Below are 15529 nucleotides of genomic sequence, written 5' to 3'. Positions count from 1 at the left end.
GCGAAAGCCTACTTTGAACATTTTGTATTGAACAGTTAACACAGTGAAATGCCCTTAAATAAAACTTAATATTCGCCAAATTTAAACCCCATAAAATGACATGCCACTTTCATTGTTTAAGTTTAATTAGTGTATAACCTCGATACATCACAGGCAAATAAATAAACTTGTGTACACTTGTGTTAACAAAAACCAGTTCCACAGGTTCCCTACTTTCCTGTCCCACATTTACTGAAAGAATGATGTTATTTAACAGCACTGTACAATGTAACATCATGTAACATTTTCATTCAACAAAGCTCAAAATCCTGTACAATCTTACTTTTATTATTCTAGATTTTGATATGGAACCACTTTCTCTTAAAGTTGCCAATATTTAGTTTAAGGCTTTTATAAAATGTCGTAGGTTTTCTGTAGAAAAAGGCAAAAACATTTGAAAACACAAAACATGATATAGATATGTCGACAGGTTATAATCTCCTCTTCCCTTCCTTGCTCTATAAGGTCCTCTAGTGGTGTCAAACAGTATTACATCAATTGTTTACCTACATCTACAATCATTTTAATTGTTCTAAAAAATAAAAAAAGTAGTGTACTTCCAGTCTTAACACATTTTTGTTTATAATGTTTCCAGACATTTATTATTGATGACACTTGATGTCACAACAACATTGAACAGTCAACTTTGTCAGGGTTTGGTTTCAGATAAATTATTTACAGGCCGTGTAATGTGATATCATTGTGTTTTCCGCCTCCTTGAAGTTTGTATTTACACGTTAAAGACACCCACATCTTTCCTCCAAAAGGCACTCAAAAGAGACTTTACACCTGTACTCACAAATTGTTGCTAAAGCGTTCTATGAATCACTCTAATGTCGTCAGTCGGGAGTGAAAACTTTGCCACTTTTCCAGTTTAAATGTTCCCAGAATTGTTCACTTTGTTTTTTGTGTTTTGCGTCCAGGAAATGTCCTTTTACATTATATCAAAAATAAAAAATGATTTTCTTTCTTTGGAAAACGTCAGTTTAAATGGAGGCATGCATTGATTACAAATGTGAGAGAGTATAACTGGATTTTGAGCACATAAGATTATAATCTGAAAGTGTTACGACCTTTGTGGTCAATTTTCCTCGATTTGTTCAATATTATATAATTGTAAAACAAATAATCCCAGAATCACACAGTTACTGTTGAAAACATGATGTTTTTCAAGCGCTCACATATTTAGCCTCTTAGCACCTGCTGGCTACAAGGTGAACATTTTTAAATGAAACAATGCAGCTGTTGCTTTAAATGAACATAAATGAAAATATCAAAGTATTAGTTTTTATTACTTTTAGCTAAACTTATTTAGTTACTTTAACTACTATTAAAATATTTCTATCATGCTACAATTGTTACCTGTATGGCTAACCGCTCTGGGATCATATGTGAACATTCAGGTGTTTGTTTGTTTGTTTGTTTTGTTTTTATCATAAGTGGCACAGATACAGTATCTATGGATATGTTATACGATTGCAGCAAACATTAGATGATTAATTCAGAGTTAAGTCAGCTGCAGTTTGATTTTAAACATGTTCACACAGTTTTCTCTTGGCTAGCACAGCTAACAGGTGCTAAGTGGCTAAATTGATTTACTAAAGTAAAAGGTGAGACATTTAATTCCAACACGCATTCCCATAGCTTTAACAGTCATTAATTCATTTATTTTTACCCTTTGCGTTTGTTATTTTGTGAAGTGTATTTGAGTGTCCAGAAAAACACGATAGAAATGTGACGTATTGTGTTATTATGAACTTCACTCTCATCAGATGAAACGTCATCAATGCTAACATTAGTTAACCTCAATTAATTATATCTTTTGTGCATTTAAAAGGTATGATTATGGATGTGTTTCATATTTATTTGATGCTACACACAATGCGGTTTTAGGGAAAGTTTTCCTTGTGAAATTAAAGTACGCACTGGCCATGACCGCTAAACAAAAACCTTATCAGCTCCAGTAGCTTAATTTCCTTTTCAGCAAAAATTGTCAGTGTGCAAACTCTCTCCGAACAAACTAACATGTCAGTCTCTCAAACTTTGGTTACATTTAATTTGACTTTCACTGTCCCTCCACTGTTAAGCCACTTGGATTTGTAGTGCAGTGCAGTCAGAGAATGTATCTCGTCTGTCTCTCCGGACACATGTCTGCAGTATATTCAAAGTATTGTGCATGAAAGCGGAGTTGATAAGAGCGGAGGGTCAATACAGTTACACACATGCACACAGAACAGCGAGGGGATTAAGATGCTTCCATCTTGTGCTTGAACACCTTTCAGGAGCGTCAATAAAAAGTCCACAGAGCCATAAATAGGCGTCTGAAGGGGGAAAAAAAAGCTGTGTCTTGAGTAAAGAAGTAAAACAGGAAAGTCCACTGAAATGTTCAGCACCTGCCATAGTCGTGTGCTACGGTTAGAAAAGTCAGCAGAAGCACTGCCGGCCGCCCTTAGTGACCTCCTCGGAGGAATGGACGGTGTTGGGAACAAATCCGCTCTTGACGCCCTCCCAGCCATCCTGGATCTTGATGTCCCCGCTCCGGACAAGGTCAAAGATGTCCCTCGTCAAATCCACAAATGCCTGAAATAAATGTCAACAACAGAAATACAGAACTGTAAAACTCAAATAGAGGTAGACCAATTAATCTGGACACATTTTAAATTCTTATTTTATTAATTTTGTTTGTTTGTTGTTCTCAGAAATCTGCTTATAAAACCTATTTTTCATCCATCTGTATTTAATACGTTTACATTACAATATTTAACACATTTTATATAAATTTGTTGCAGTGCAGACACAAAATAAAGATGAGAGAGTCAGACCTCGGCCGTCAGCTGCACTGATTTCGAAAGATGGACATCATCGGACCATAATAAAAACTATATCAATCAACCCCTGAACTTAGATGATAAGTCAGTCAAGTGATCATCACGCTTTAAAGCAACACTCATTTGATTGAGTGTGTTTGGACTGAACCAAAGCTGATCGTGCATGTACTGCACGTATCCAGCGGAAGTAAAAAATAACATCCACACCTTCTCCACGTTGATGGCTTCTCGTGCTGACGTCTCCACATATCTCATCCCGTAGGCTCCTGCCAGCTTCTCGGCCTCCTGCTGGGTCACCTGACGCTGGGCCTCCAGGTCACACTTGTGACCCACCAGCAGGAAGACAATGCTGTGAGGCTGGACGTGACTCTGGGCCTCCTCCAGCCAGTTATGGACGTTTTGGAAGGATCTGCGGTTCGTGATGTCAAAGAGTAAGAGACCACCCACTGAATTGCGGTAGTAGGCTCTGGTGATGGACCTGGATGGGTTGAAAATGATATAAAAGATCACACTCATAATAATAAATTAAGTTTTAAGTTTTCTTACATGTCATGGTGCCATTTGAGGAGAGTTTTTGTCTTTACCTGAACCTCTCTTGTCCTGCAGTGTCCCAGATTTGAAGTTTGATCCTTTTGCCAGGTTCAATTTCCACCAGACGTGAGAAGAAGTCCACTCCCACTGTGGGGTCCGACACCTGGGCGAAGCGGCCCTCGGTGAACCTCCGGATCAGACACGACTTGCCAACTGTGGAGTCTCCGATGACGATCAGGCGAAACTGATAAAGCCATATTGTCTCCATTGTATCCTTGAAATCAAATCTGTGGCAAAATCAGAATAAGTCACTTACAAATGTCGCGTTTAGCCGAGCTAATAGTTCAAACTCCAAATATATAAACATTTACTGGCACATAAGCATCAAATCCTTGCATTTGAAGGTCAGAAACGTAGATTTTTAAGTGAAATTTGTGATAAAATATTTCAGATTCCAGCGAGATACACTGCAGAAGTTGCACTGACAAAATATGAAATAATCTTGCCATGAAATGACAGGAAACCACATGTAAAACAATAACAGGAAATAGCAATAAACGAAAGAAATAATAATACATTACAACCTCCTGTATAGAAACAGGGGATTCTTGTAAATGGATTAACTGGTTTATATTAATAATTATAGCATCAATCACCCCATTTATTGCATTTTAGAGATGAAATAGACTCGGATCACCTCGGCAGTGTCCATGTGATTTACTGTAGTGTGATCTAATTTGAGGGGGAAGGAGGGAGGAGCAGGCCACTCCTCTCCAACTCAGTAAACACAGTCATCCCCCATGTGGATACTAGACTGACAATGACACACAACGAGGCCTTGAACGAAGCCAAAAAAACAGGGGGAACATCGAATTGTCAACACAAGACATCGTCCGTCCATTCCTCACAGACCTCCAGTGACAGCTTTAACAAAAATAACCCACTAACTTTACAACAAATGATGAGGCCCCGGTCCTTTATTACATATTCTTTATTTCACATTCAGGTTGCCATTTTTAAATAAATAAAGAGATGATCACGTACCTCACTGATCAGCAAACAAGCCTCATGTTGATGATTATGCCCTCTAAATGAATATATATATATATATATCCTTCAGCTCAGCGGTGGTTGTGCTGTTGCCCACAGAAACAGCCAGTCAATGACATCACATAAGACGCAGCGTGTTTCTCATCTGTCGTCCCCCGCGTGAGCAGATTCAGAGCTGAAAATGTGCGCGTGTGTGAACCCACAGCTTCATTTACTGTGACACCGGTGATGTTTCCGCGAGGATCCGCTGAGGAAATGGCAGCAGGAAACAACAACAGCAGCAGCAGCAGCAGCAGCAGCAGCATCACACATCCTCGCCCTCATCAGCACCATTACCGTAAGTGCACACGTAGAGGCGCCGCTGCAAAGCTCAGCATGATGCCTTCAAGGACTATAGGAAAACAAACACACTTACATTTAATGCTATTCAGTACATTCTCGACTGACAATCATGTTGAAATCAGTAAAAGAAATAATCTAAAATGAAATGAACTAAATCGAACAAAAGGTAAAATATTATATATCTAATATTCAGATTAGTTTAAATTAGTCTTAATAACAGTACAGTAAATACAGTTCCTTTCTTGTGTTTCTGTGTATTTTTTTATTGTGTAAAGCTGGACTGATATTTCATATTTACACAGTGTGGTAATGATGCGTTTACTTTCAGTGAAAAGAGTAAGAAAGAACCTCTTCTGGTCTGGATCTGTGGTTTACGAGGAGAACTTGAACGCACCACCTAGTATTGGCAGCAGTATTTGAAGTTGCTCTCTCAGGAGTAAACACACTGAGACTGAGGAGAAGTTCAGAGGACTGCTGCGGCCACTGGACCACCCCTAATGTTGGATCATAACATTTTTCCTCAGAAGAAAAGAAAATGTCCAACATTTAGGATTTTTTTTCTTCTTTACAATTTTGTGTATCTCCATCCTTCTTAAGGTTTCTTTACTTCCACTGAGGAGGAGGATTTGTTTCTTCTTCTTTTTCTTCGGCAGAGACATGCAGCAGGAGCTTTTGTTCAAAGTCCTGGTCATCGGAGACCTGGGGGTTGGAAAGACCTCCATCATCAAGCGCTACGTCCATCAGATCTTCTCCCAGCACTACAGAGCCACCATCGGCGTGGACTTTGCCCTGAAGGTGCTGCAGTGGGACAACGACACGGTGATCAGGCTGCAGCTGTGGGACATAGCAGGTGTGTGTGTGTGTACTTGGACTTGTTATCTCATTGGGATCCTTTCTGGCATAAACGCTGACCTCGTTAGGACCAGTAGTCCTCATGGAGACTGGTCCTAGTTCAGAGGAACTGTTTAAGGCTATTTAAATTAAGGTTAGATTAAGGTTAGGCTTTAATTGGTTATGTGTGTGTGTTCCCACTGGATGCCTGGGCCCCTCCCTGTCATTTGCTGTCTTGTTGAGGAATGTAGAGCTTGTGCCTGGCTATGGTTCAAGTGACCCCACACTGGTAATATGATTCACATGATGGCAAAACTGTAGAATAAACACACACACACACACATGTTCACACTAACACAAACAGGGTGGGAGTTTACCCACTCACGACAAAAATCTTCTTTTTCTAATAAACCGTGCTGTGAATGAGGTAATTTAATTTCATGGATGTGAAAGGTGCATGTATATGTGTGTGTGTGTGTGTGTTACCTCTTTAGGACTTTTTCTGGCATAAACACTGACCTTGTCAGGACCAGGTTTTGGTTCCCATGAGACATAACCTACTTTTTTGTGTAAAGGTTAGGGACAATGCTTTGTTCAGGCTGTCAAAATGAATGTATACAATGTCGTGCGGGGCTCCTAGGGGCCACTGAGTGTCCAGTCTTTCAACTTTTTGAAAAAGACATTGAAATAATAATATTTATGATGATAATTCACACAATTTCAAAATAAAAGTCTTCATTTTGATATGGAATGATAAATAGTTCCCAATATTTTTTATGATGCAAAAACCACCAGGCCACATGAAATTGATTGGGGGCCGCGAGTTGTCGTGTCCTAAAAAGAATAGCTGCACAAACCTGTGTGTGTCTGATGAGTGTCTCTGCATCCCAGGACAGGAGCGATATGGGAACATGACTCGTGTCTATTACCGGGAGGCGGTGGGAGCACTGGTGGTGTTTGACGTGACGAGGGCGTCCACGTTCGACGCCGTGCTGAAGTGGAAGGATGACCTGGACTCAAAGGTCAGATTCCATCTGCTCTCAGAGCCGTCAGGTCTTTGCACTGTCAGTATTATTCTATTATAGGCCTATCTATCAATCTGCAGCTCTGACAAACATTAGACTTGGCTGAAGATATTATAAAATACATTTTTCAAGTTCAACTTTTGCCTGATAATAATGAAGATTTGTGCAGCTTCCATGTGTAATATGTAAAACCCATCATGGATCTCGTCTTCATTCTGTCCTCAGGTGACTCTGAACTATGGGAAGCCGGTTCCGACTGTTCTCTTGGCCAACAAGTCGGACCAGCTGGGGTCACAGCAGCCCAAACTGGACTCCTTCTGCAGAGAGAACGGCTTTGCCGGATGGTTCGAGACCTCGGCGAAGGTACGAGTCACAGCAGGAAGGTTTGAAACTGTTGCCCTGGGCCATTTCTTTACATGAATTTGTGTTTGAAGAAAACTGGTTTGTATAAAGCGCTGAACGTACTGATGGAGGCAGCAGTGGCTCATCAACTCCGGTGTGCCATGATGTAAAATCGCTGATTTTCTCTATGGACTTTTTATGGACAGGTTATTAACAGGCTATTGCTATACAGCTGAAATCAGCCAGATACTGTTATCAGTGTGAGCATCTGTCCAGGTCCATGGAAAAGCACACAGCCAGTGTTGATAATGTCTTAATAACTCATACAAACAAAGTTAACCCAACCTAAACTAACTTGTTGTTGTTGGATAATTAGATTGACATTTAGTCTCGTGGCTGTGATCAGCACAGACAGGATTTCAGAGATGGTGCAAGTTGCCTTATGAGCAGCAGGTGACGCCAGAGCAAATCACCGACTTTTTTTTCCCCCTCTCTATTTAAACACTGTAAAAAATAATGCGGCCCTTTCCTGTGCACTTAACTCTGAGAGTAACAGCACATTATTGAGCAGCTTCAGCAGGCTGGTGTGATATTAGCGCTCTGCTCTTTCCTGTCATTCATAGCCTGGCTAATGAGAAACACACCAAAGTGTGAGGTGGAGACATGACACAGGTCAGACAGACGAGCACACGAGGAACGACAGAGTGTGTGTGTGTGTGTGTGTGTGTGTGTGTTTCACATCCTGGCCTCAGCAGTTCTAAAATCAAAAATGGAAGAAAAAAAACAGACAATAATACATTTCTATTCTGAGAATATTCACATCAGCCTATTAGTGTTTGAATCTCATGTTGCCAGGCAACACTGGCGGTGCTGTGACAAGCTCGGGGACCCAGAAAGTCTGTGTGATTACGTAACTATATACACGGCTGAAACCAACAAATGTTTAAATTTAAAATATTAAATTATATATTATTTATATATAATATAAATAATTCATACATATATTTTAAATTAATTATATGCTCAATTAACTTCTTTGCTCTTTGATCCATACATTTACAAGTGAGAGCTGTTGCCAAGCAGAGCCAGACCAAGGCATTAGTGAACTAAGCAGCTGTTTGGGGTCCCCTGATCACTGGGGGCCTCCCATTATATGTAGAAAAAAAACCCCAAAACAATTAAAAACAACAATTCAACGCTGACTTAATGATCGATGCTGACACTGTGCAGATACCAAAACTTATTATTATTATTTCAGCAGTTTTTAAAAGATGGAGGGGGAAAGTACGTCCAGCAGATGGCAGCATTTCCTAAGGTGCAGGTGTTTTCCTGTGTTTTAGCATAATGTTTTTTTTTTTACTGAATACAATTTCAGCTGCCATTTCCTTCATTTGTTCAATTAGGACGTGAACGTTGACTAATTACAGGTGGAGCTGCTCCTACACAAAGCTACACTGATTTGCAGGGCACGGTGTACTTTCTGTGACTTGGTACATTCCACTCCTCTCCTCTCCTCTGTGTCGATCTATTTGGAATGTTCCACGTTGTCTTAATGTAGTATGTGATCAAAAACCTTCCAAGTGTCAGAAAAGGTCAGAGTATAGTGTGTCAACAAAAAATGTCTGGCATAATGTTTATGAAGAGGAGGACAAATGCCTGGTCCAGGACTCTATTTATAAAGTAGGAGGTGCTACAACCTTTGCATTACCTGGAGGAGGAGGAGCTAATGTTTTGGTTCTTTTTAATTATCTAAATAGTGATTTCCCTGTGCTGATATGTTAATAATACCTCATACTATCACACTTAGAAATATCCCTTTAACCGAGACCAGTCACAGCATGAGAACAAAAGTCACACAAATTTCAAATCATGTTTAAACCACAGTTACTAAATTCCTGAACCCAAAACCTAATTATAGTGAGTGGGAAATTGGGAAACCACATTTAGTGCTTCACTTTAAATATCCATTCATCCATCTTCTACTGCCTTTTCCTCCACATGGGGGCGCTGGTGCCAGTCTCAATGCCACTTTTGTCATTTTACTGCCCTTAAAGGTAAAAATCGAAAGAAAACACTGGTTTGGTGGGGGGTGTCACATTAAATTCAGCTTAGGGCCTCAAAAGGTCTTGCGTCAGGCCCTGTTGCAGAGACAGCAAATAAAAAACTAATATTTGTCTTTTGCCCACCAACCAAAGCAAAGAAACATACATTGCTGAAATAAAATGAATGTAAATATCAGTTCATTACCAATATTTATCATAGTCAATCCTGCAACTGTGTTTTAACAATTTCATCACTGAGTTTTTCCACTCGCAGGAAAACACAAACATCGAGGAGGCGGCACGCTGTCTCGTCGAGCACATCCTGAACAACGAGGAGAGCTCGGTGACGGAGCGTGACCCCGGCTCCCTCGTTCTGTCTGGATTTACCAACTCCACCAGTGATCACCTGAACTGCTCGTCATGTGTGAAATAGAGACTCCTGACCAATCACAGACAACCAGGAAGTTAACAGCCATGAGGCCACAGGGAAAAAGAAGCTATTACTGGAGCTACTGGGAAAGAAGAGGTTTTTATTCTTTATATTACATAAATTACAACACATATGTCATCATGTTCCAGCAAAGATGTTCCCCCCTACTGTAGAAAACAAAATAAATCATTTTAAAATGTTTTACAATTCATTACAGCTTGCCGCAGGAAAGTTGGTGCATCATGTTGCGTTTGATATTCAGAGTTTGTGCAGCGTTTCCCTCGCTTGCTTTGAACATCTCTGACTCTGTGACTTTGACATTTGGCTGCACTGACAGCTCTCACTGATTTAGGTTTTTTTCTGAAGCTTACATAACATGTGCAAGGGATAAAAAAAAGTGTGAACATAAAAAAAAATGTCTTTCATATCATGTCTTCAGGATTAACTGTAATCTCAGGACATGTTTCTATATAATCAGATATTGACACATTACCAACGCTGCGTCATCATTTCTGTGAAGCAGGCTGGGACTGGAACACTCGCTCTCAGTGACAACATGCCTCCCAGCAGGGACAGAAGCGAGAACAGATGTTACTTACCTCATAAACTCCATGCCAGCTTAAGTTTTCACTGTCTTACTCACAGCGAGAGAGCACTTTTCTGTCTGGAAACTGAAGTTTGTCTGCAGCTCATTTTCCTGCACCAAAGTCCATTGAGAAAATGAGTGATTTTACCAAACGGAGACACTTTGGTGAGGGAGAGTGAGTGGTGTACAAACGTTACATTTCCTGCTGGAAAAGGCTGTAACTGTGAGAAAATGCGACACTGGGAGCAGTGACGACAGTTTTTGACCATGTGGTGATGATTTTGATTTTTATAAACAACATAGTTTCCATACTAGAGAATGATTTAAGTGGATTCATTTAAAATTCCCAGGACTGCAAGAGAACACATCGTCTTTATTTGAGAACACTGGGTTCACTGTTACTGTTACTGATACTCTCATTCAGAATTGTATGAATTACATTCCATTTATTATTATTTATTTGGCAAATCCATCCCACTGTTCTAATGTCATTTATATACACAGTAAAAAGCAGTCTGGCAGCTTTAAAGTAATAAAATTAATCTTTATATTTACCGGTTTTATTAGTTAGGTTTAACACAAATACCAATTGTACATTGTCCTTTTTAGTCCCTTTTCCAACTATGGTCCCAGTTCGCCTCGCCTGGTACTATGCTAGTTGAAACGTTACTTTAAAATTTAATTTCTTTTATTATAGTATAGGAACTACAGCATGTGTTAAGAAGTCTTCTCCTTTTGCACATTATTTTATAGATTCATTTTAGATGTAAAATGTCCATACGATGGAAAAAAAAGTGCCATTTCTGTCCATCAATCATCCACATAGCTCCACTTCACCGTGGATTATTGTTGGTCCTCATTTTGCTGCTCTGGAAAGTGATTGTGTTAATATCAAGACATCTGTATGAAGCGACAGACGGAGTGAAATATCAAGACTCTGAGACAAAAGGAGAGAAAATGACTGCAAAGAGACAAAATGTCCCCCGAAGTGAATGAGGTCGCTCACAAGCGGAGGCAACCGTCGTCTCTTTGAAGTCGTCCTCTTGACACATTCTTTCCACTGATTTCTTCCCGCCCTCTCTGAATCGGTGCCCCAGTTTACATATTTTATCCTCCCCTCGCGCTTTGAATTATTTGGTTTGCGCCTTAATCCTGGAGACAACGTTGAACTGGTTGCAGCAGGAAGTGAGCAAAGATGGGCGTCGACGCCGCGTGGACTTGTTTCAGGCGGCGTCTGTCATTACAGATGTCATGCTGTCCATCACAGCTGTATATTTCACGAGTGAGGAGGAACCCTTTAATGTAACATTAATACACAGCATCGTGTGTGTGTGTGTGTGTGTGTGTGTGTGTGAATAACTGATCTGGTGTCGACATGATCTGTGCTTTCACACAGTCATAAACTCTTGCAAGAGCACGAGACAAACACAACAAACCGCTGAGGAGATAATTTGAGGAGAAGCCATTTCGCTGATATGTCCATTAAATGAACTATGTAATTAGTTGATAAAGGCTAAAGGCTGTTAGCAAATTGAGAAAATTGAGAAAAGTGTTGCTGCAGTGGGGGATAAACCACTTTACAAAGCCTGTGGTGCTTATTTGTCTTCTCATGACAAAGCATAATACATGTTTCTCGCGTACAGTATATGAGTGTGTTTCACCACTAATGTTCTCCGAACGTTAAATATTACACTCCACATGAGTCATTTACAGAGTCTGTGGATCGACAGATCTTGACGATTCTTTCTGGGTCACAAAAATAAATAATTTTTTTCCCGCAGCTTTTTTTTTTTTAGATGTATTAAATAACATGCATAAAATGAAGTTGTCAAGAATGTGGAAATGTTTTTTTCTATTTCTTTCTCTTCTTTTTCGTCTTGGATACAGATTGTATATATTTATACATATATATACACACAGACAAACAAGCACAGCAACATAGAATATTAAAACAATATAAACAGCAACAACATCCTCGTTCAAAAGGCATTTCAAATCATGACTGATGTCTTATTTACAACTGTTCTTTTTCATCATCGTCTCTTTGAAAAGACGTCCTCATCTGAAGAATGAATTTTTCTAATTGCAGAAATTTTGATATTTGATTCAAAAACATGCAGGTGATTAATTTTTTCCCCCCAAAAGAAAAACAAATCGCAGTTATTATGGCTACATTAAAATGAAAAAGAGTTCAGGATAAAGAATTAACAATAATTCACCACAACGCTTCAGATTAGAAGAAGAAACATTTATATGTTTTGGTAAAAAATAGTTCAGTATGTCGTCCAAAATGAGACAAAAAATCATAGTTTAGTATGTTGTCCAAAATGAGACAAAAAATCATAGTTTAGTATGTCGCCCAAAAGTCACTAAAAGTCATAGTTTAGTATGTTGTCCAAAATGGGACAAAAAAGTCAAAGTTTAGTATGTCGTCCAAAATGAGACAAAAAATCATAGTTTAGTATGTCGTCCAAAAAGTCACAGTTTAGTATGTTGTCCAAAATGAGACAAAAAAAGTCATAGTTTAGTATGTCGTCCAAAACGAGACAAACATGTCATAGTACGTGTTTTTTTATTTATTTTAATCTTGTGATATTCAGATGGAAACAAGCCTGAGACGTGTTGGACTGGGAACAACCCTGCAGTTGAGGAATTGAACCGACCACCTGTAGACTCTACAAGCTTATGGTCATGGACAAAGACACCACGCTACCAATTCCTGGTGACTGCAGGACTTTTCGTCTCCTTTCGATCTTCACTTTGGATGTTGAACTTTAAGTTGTCTTGTTCTTTAGAAGAATTGAACCCATGACATCACAACTTCCACTTCTTCAGGTTTTCTTAGAACCTTTTGAAGTAAAAAAAAAAGTTCACTTCATCATAGGATTTGAACTCACAACCTACGGTATACACATCTTACTCTGACAGCAGAAGCTACTTTGTCTGAGCATTTTGAAACACTTTCTTAGTGATTTTAAGTTCTGTTTTTGGTCTAAAGTTTTTAAAAGTGTGTAAACTTCACTTCATTGTAAGATTACAATTTATAACCTCAGAGAGGGAAGTCATGACTCTGGTGGACTGAGATACTTGTCTTCTTGATCTTTCTCTGAATTCCTTAGTTTCTTATCTTGGCCAGAGTTTTAAAAAAAATGAATTACGAGGACAAACTGTTTGATCCTTCATCAGTTCACTTATTTCATGTGATCCTCTGTCCCTGTTAGGAGCATCACCAGCGCTGAAGATGGTTCAGGGAACAAGGACGTCGCATCACGGCCTGAAACATCGTGGGTTCAAATCCCACTGGAGGTATGTGTCTACGCATATATGTGTGTGTCTGTCTGGGTGTTACAAAAACAACAAAACCAAACCAAAAACTGTCAAAAGCAAACAAAACAACTCAACTTCCAAAAACCAAACTCAAACTCTGCGTCGCGTGCGTTTGTTCGGTTGCGTCATTTCAACTTCAGCGAGGATTTCGACTTCATCATCAACGACTCGGCGATAATGGGAGGAGAGAGCTCACCTTGAAAGGCTTGAAAAAGCCTCAAAGGTGCTAGCTGGCGTTTTTTTTGTTGACTTATGTCAGCAAAGACATGAGCTAAGAAAATATGGAATAATAGGAATAGTTTAGTATGTCGTCCAAAAAGTCACCAAGCCCAGCAAAATCTTATTTCCCAGAGTGATGTCACAGCTGTGTACAAGCACAGCAAGGCGGGGTCATGTGGCGCCTCGGTATTCGCGCTATAGGGAACCGTACGATCAGAAAACCTTATGAGAAATGTGAATAAATTAAGGCAATGGGGTGTTCGTTTACATTTTTAAAAATATTACGACAAAGCCGGTTTGAGTTATTTATTCGTCGCTCATTAGCATTTATTTTCAAGCTTATTATCGATGCAGGCCTATTAACAAGACATCGTGAACACGGGGCAGATGACGGTGTGGACTGTGGAGCTGTGAACGTGTGATGCACTGAGACCTGCGGTCACTTAACCACTGAGTCTGCTCGTCTTATCGTCACTATCAGTTCATAAAGTTACTGATAAATGTGATTCACTAGAGTGCACATATATAAATATACAGGTGAAAGAATCTGGAGTTAGAAAACTACTTTTAACACGTGGTTATTGTTCCTAATAATATGATCATGTTATAATCTGCAGGTTTTCTGGCCTGACTTAATTTTAATATTTTATGATTGTTATATTAACCATAAATTGTAATTATAACGATAAGTTAGCTTTATGTGGTTATGTAAACCACCTATACAAAAACAAATTTGAACTTTAAACCAAATATACCAAAATACCAAGCACAGCATTGAGACCAAAAAGTCCTATTCATGGTTAATATTAAATGGAATTGATTTTTTTAATCATCATTAAGTACTTAATATTGTCATTATTTTCTTGGACAATAATATATACAATCCCAGAATTCTGTGTATTTTACAACATTTTTGATTGGGATACAGTATATCGTGGAAAATCAAGCAAAAAGCGTCCAAGAAAACAACATGATTCCTGCAACAACACATATAAACTATGGCTATTACTTATTTAATAGCCATGGTCAATTAAATAAACCATTAAATTGATAACTTTAACCTTTAATTACGTCATTATACTTTTCAGTTTAGTGTATTCACTATCGGTTGGTTTTGCCACTTATTAGTGTAGAGAAAAGCGCCATATAAATGTGATGTATTATTATTATTATTATTTATTACTAGTTCGAATTACATAGATTTATTCGTTATGGAGTGTTCCACATACACACATACAGTTCCCCTGAAGTGCAAATCACCACAATTAAGAAGAAAACCAACAAATAACAAACGCAAATTAAACACAACTGCAAATCACAAAACACAACATACAACGAGGAAAAGTGGACTAATCCCTGCTTAGTGCGGTCCGCGCCCTCCCCTCTCGATAAATCTAATTGGAATCATCCACTTCCTGTTTGCCACTCGGACCTTCCACGCACGCGGAGCCAGCAGGAGCAGGAGCAGCGTGGACTAACGTATGGTAAGTGCTGTTTAAAAATGATCCACACATTTCTTAGACTTTCTGTTGACGCTCTGTTCACACTTGTTGTTAACATCCGACCTGAGTGATCCGATCACAGGTGTTCAGATTACACCTGCGACTGACAATGTGACGTCACTGCTCCACAGCAAACACACGATCACCGTCTAACAATGTACGTGTGGTCAATGCGATAGTATGTCTTTAAAACTGTCATAATATGAACTTTTCGAGTATAGAATGTCATCAGAAACGTTAAAATATAAATTATCCACATATGTCATCAAAAAACTGTCCAAAATGTCAAAGAATGTCCTCATCAAAATATGTCAATATACCATTGAAGCTGTTAAGAATGAGTATCTAGTCTGGCCAGTAGGGGGCAGGTTAAGTTAAAACAAAAAGCAGTGGTTTAGTAGAATTTCAAAACAAAAGTGTCTGTATTGATATGGA

General features: G+C 39.0%; 2 protein-coding genes across 3 annotated transcripts; one reads left to right on the top strand and one right to left on the bottom strand.

Moving 5' to 3' along the window:
- Positions 1-107: 107 nt before the first annotated feature.
- Positions 108-4780, bottom strand: LOC122779420 (ras-related protein Rab-39B-like). The gene is made up of 4 exons (XM_044041762.1): positions 4443-4780; positions 3452-3685; positions 3075-3345; positions 108-2619 (listed from the first exon to the last, which is right to left on the bottom strand). The coding sequence occupies exons 2-4, from the start codon at positions 3664-3666 to the stop codon at positions 2464-2466; spliced, it is 642 nt and encodes a 213-aa protein (XP_043897697.1). The 5' UTR covers positions 3667-3685; positions 4443-4780; the 3' UTR covers positions 108-2463.
- Positions 4760-9662, top strand: rab38c (RAB38c, member of RAS oncogene family). 2 transcript variants are annotated; one of them, XM_044041760.1, is made up of 5 exons: positions 4760-4785; positions 5444-5640; positions 6513-6685; positions 6872-7009; positions 9305-9662. In XM_044041760.1, the coding sequence occupies exons 2-5, from the start codon at positions 5448-5450 to the stop codon at positions 9461-9463; spliced, it is 663 nt and encodes a 220-aa protein (XP_043897695.1). In that variant the 5' UTR covers positions 4760-4785; positions 5444-5447; the 3' UTR covers positions 9464-9662. The 2 variants fall into 2 exon arrangements, with proteins under 2 accessions (XP_043897695.1, XP_043897696.1); XM_044041761.1 differs by lacking the exon at positions 4760-4785 and having other exon boundaries at positions 5179-5640; positions 6513-6643.
- The last annotated feature ends 5867 nt before the right edge of the window (positions 9663-15529 follow it).

The sequence above is a fragment of the Solea senegalensis genome, linkage group LG13, assembly GCF_019176455.1.
Source record: "Solea senegalensis isolate Sse05_10M linkage group LG13, IFAPA_SoseM_1, whole genome shotgun sequence".
Classification (NCBI taxonomy): domain Eukaryota; kingdom Metazoa; phylum Chordata; class Actinopteri; order Pleuronectiformes; family Soleidae; genus Solea; species Solea senegalensis.
Note: the sequence above shows the minus strand (reverse complement) of the source record. Positions and strands in the feature narration are given on the sequence as shown.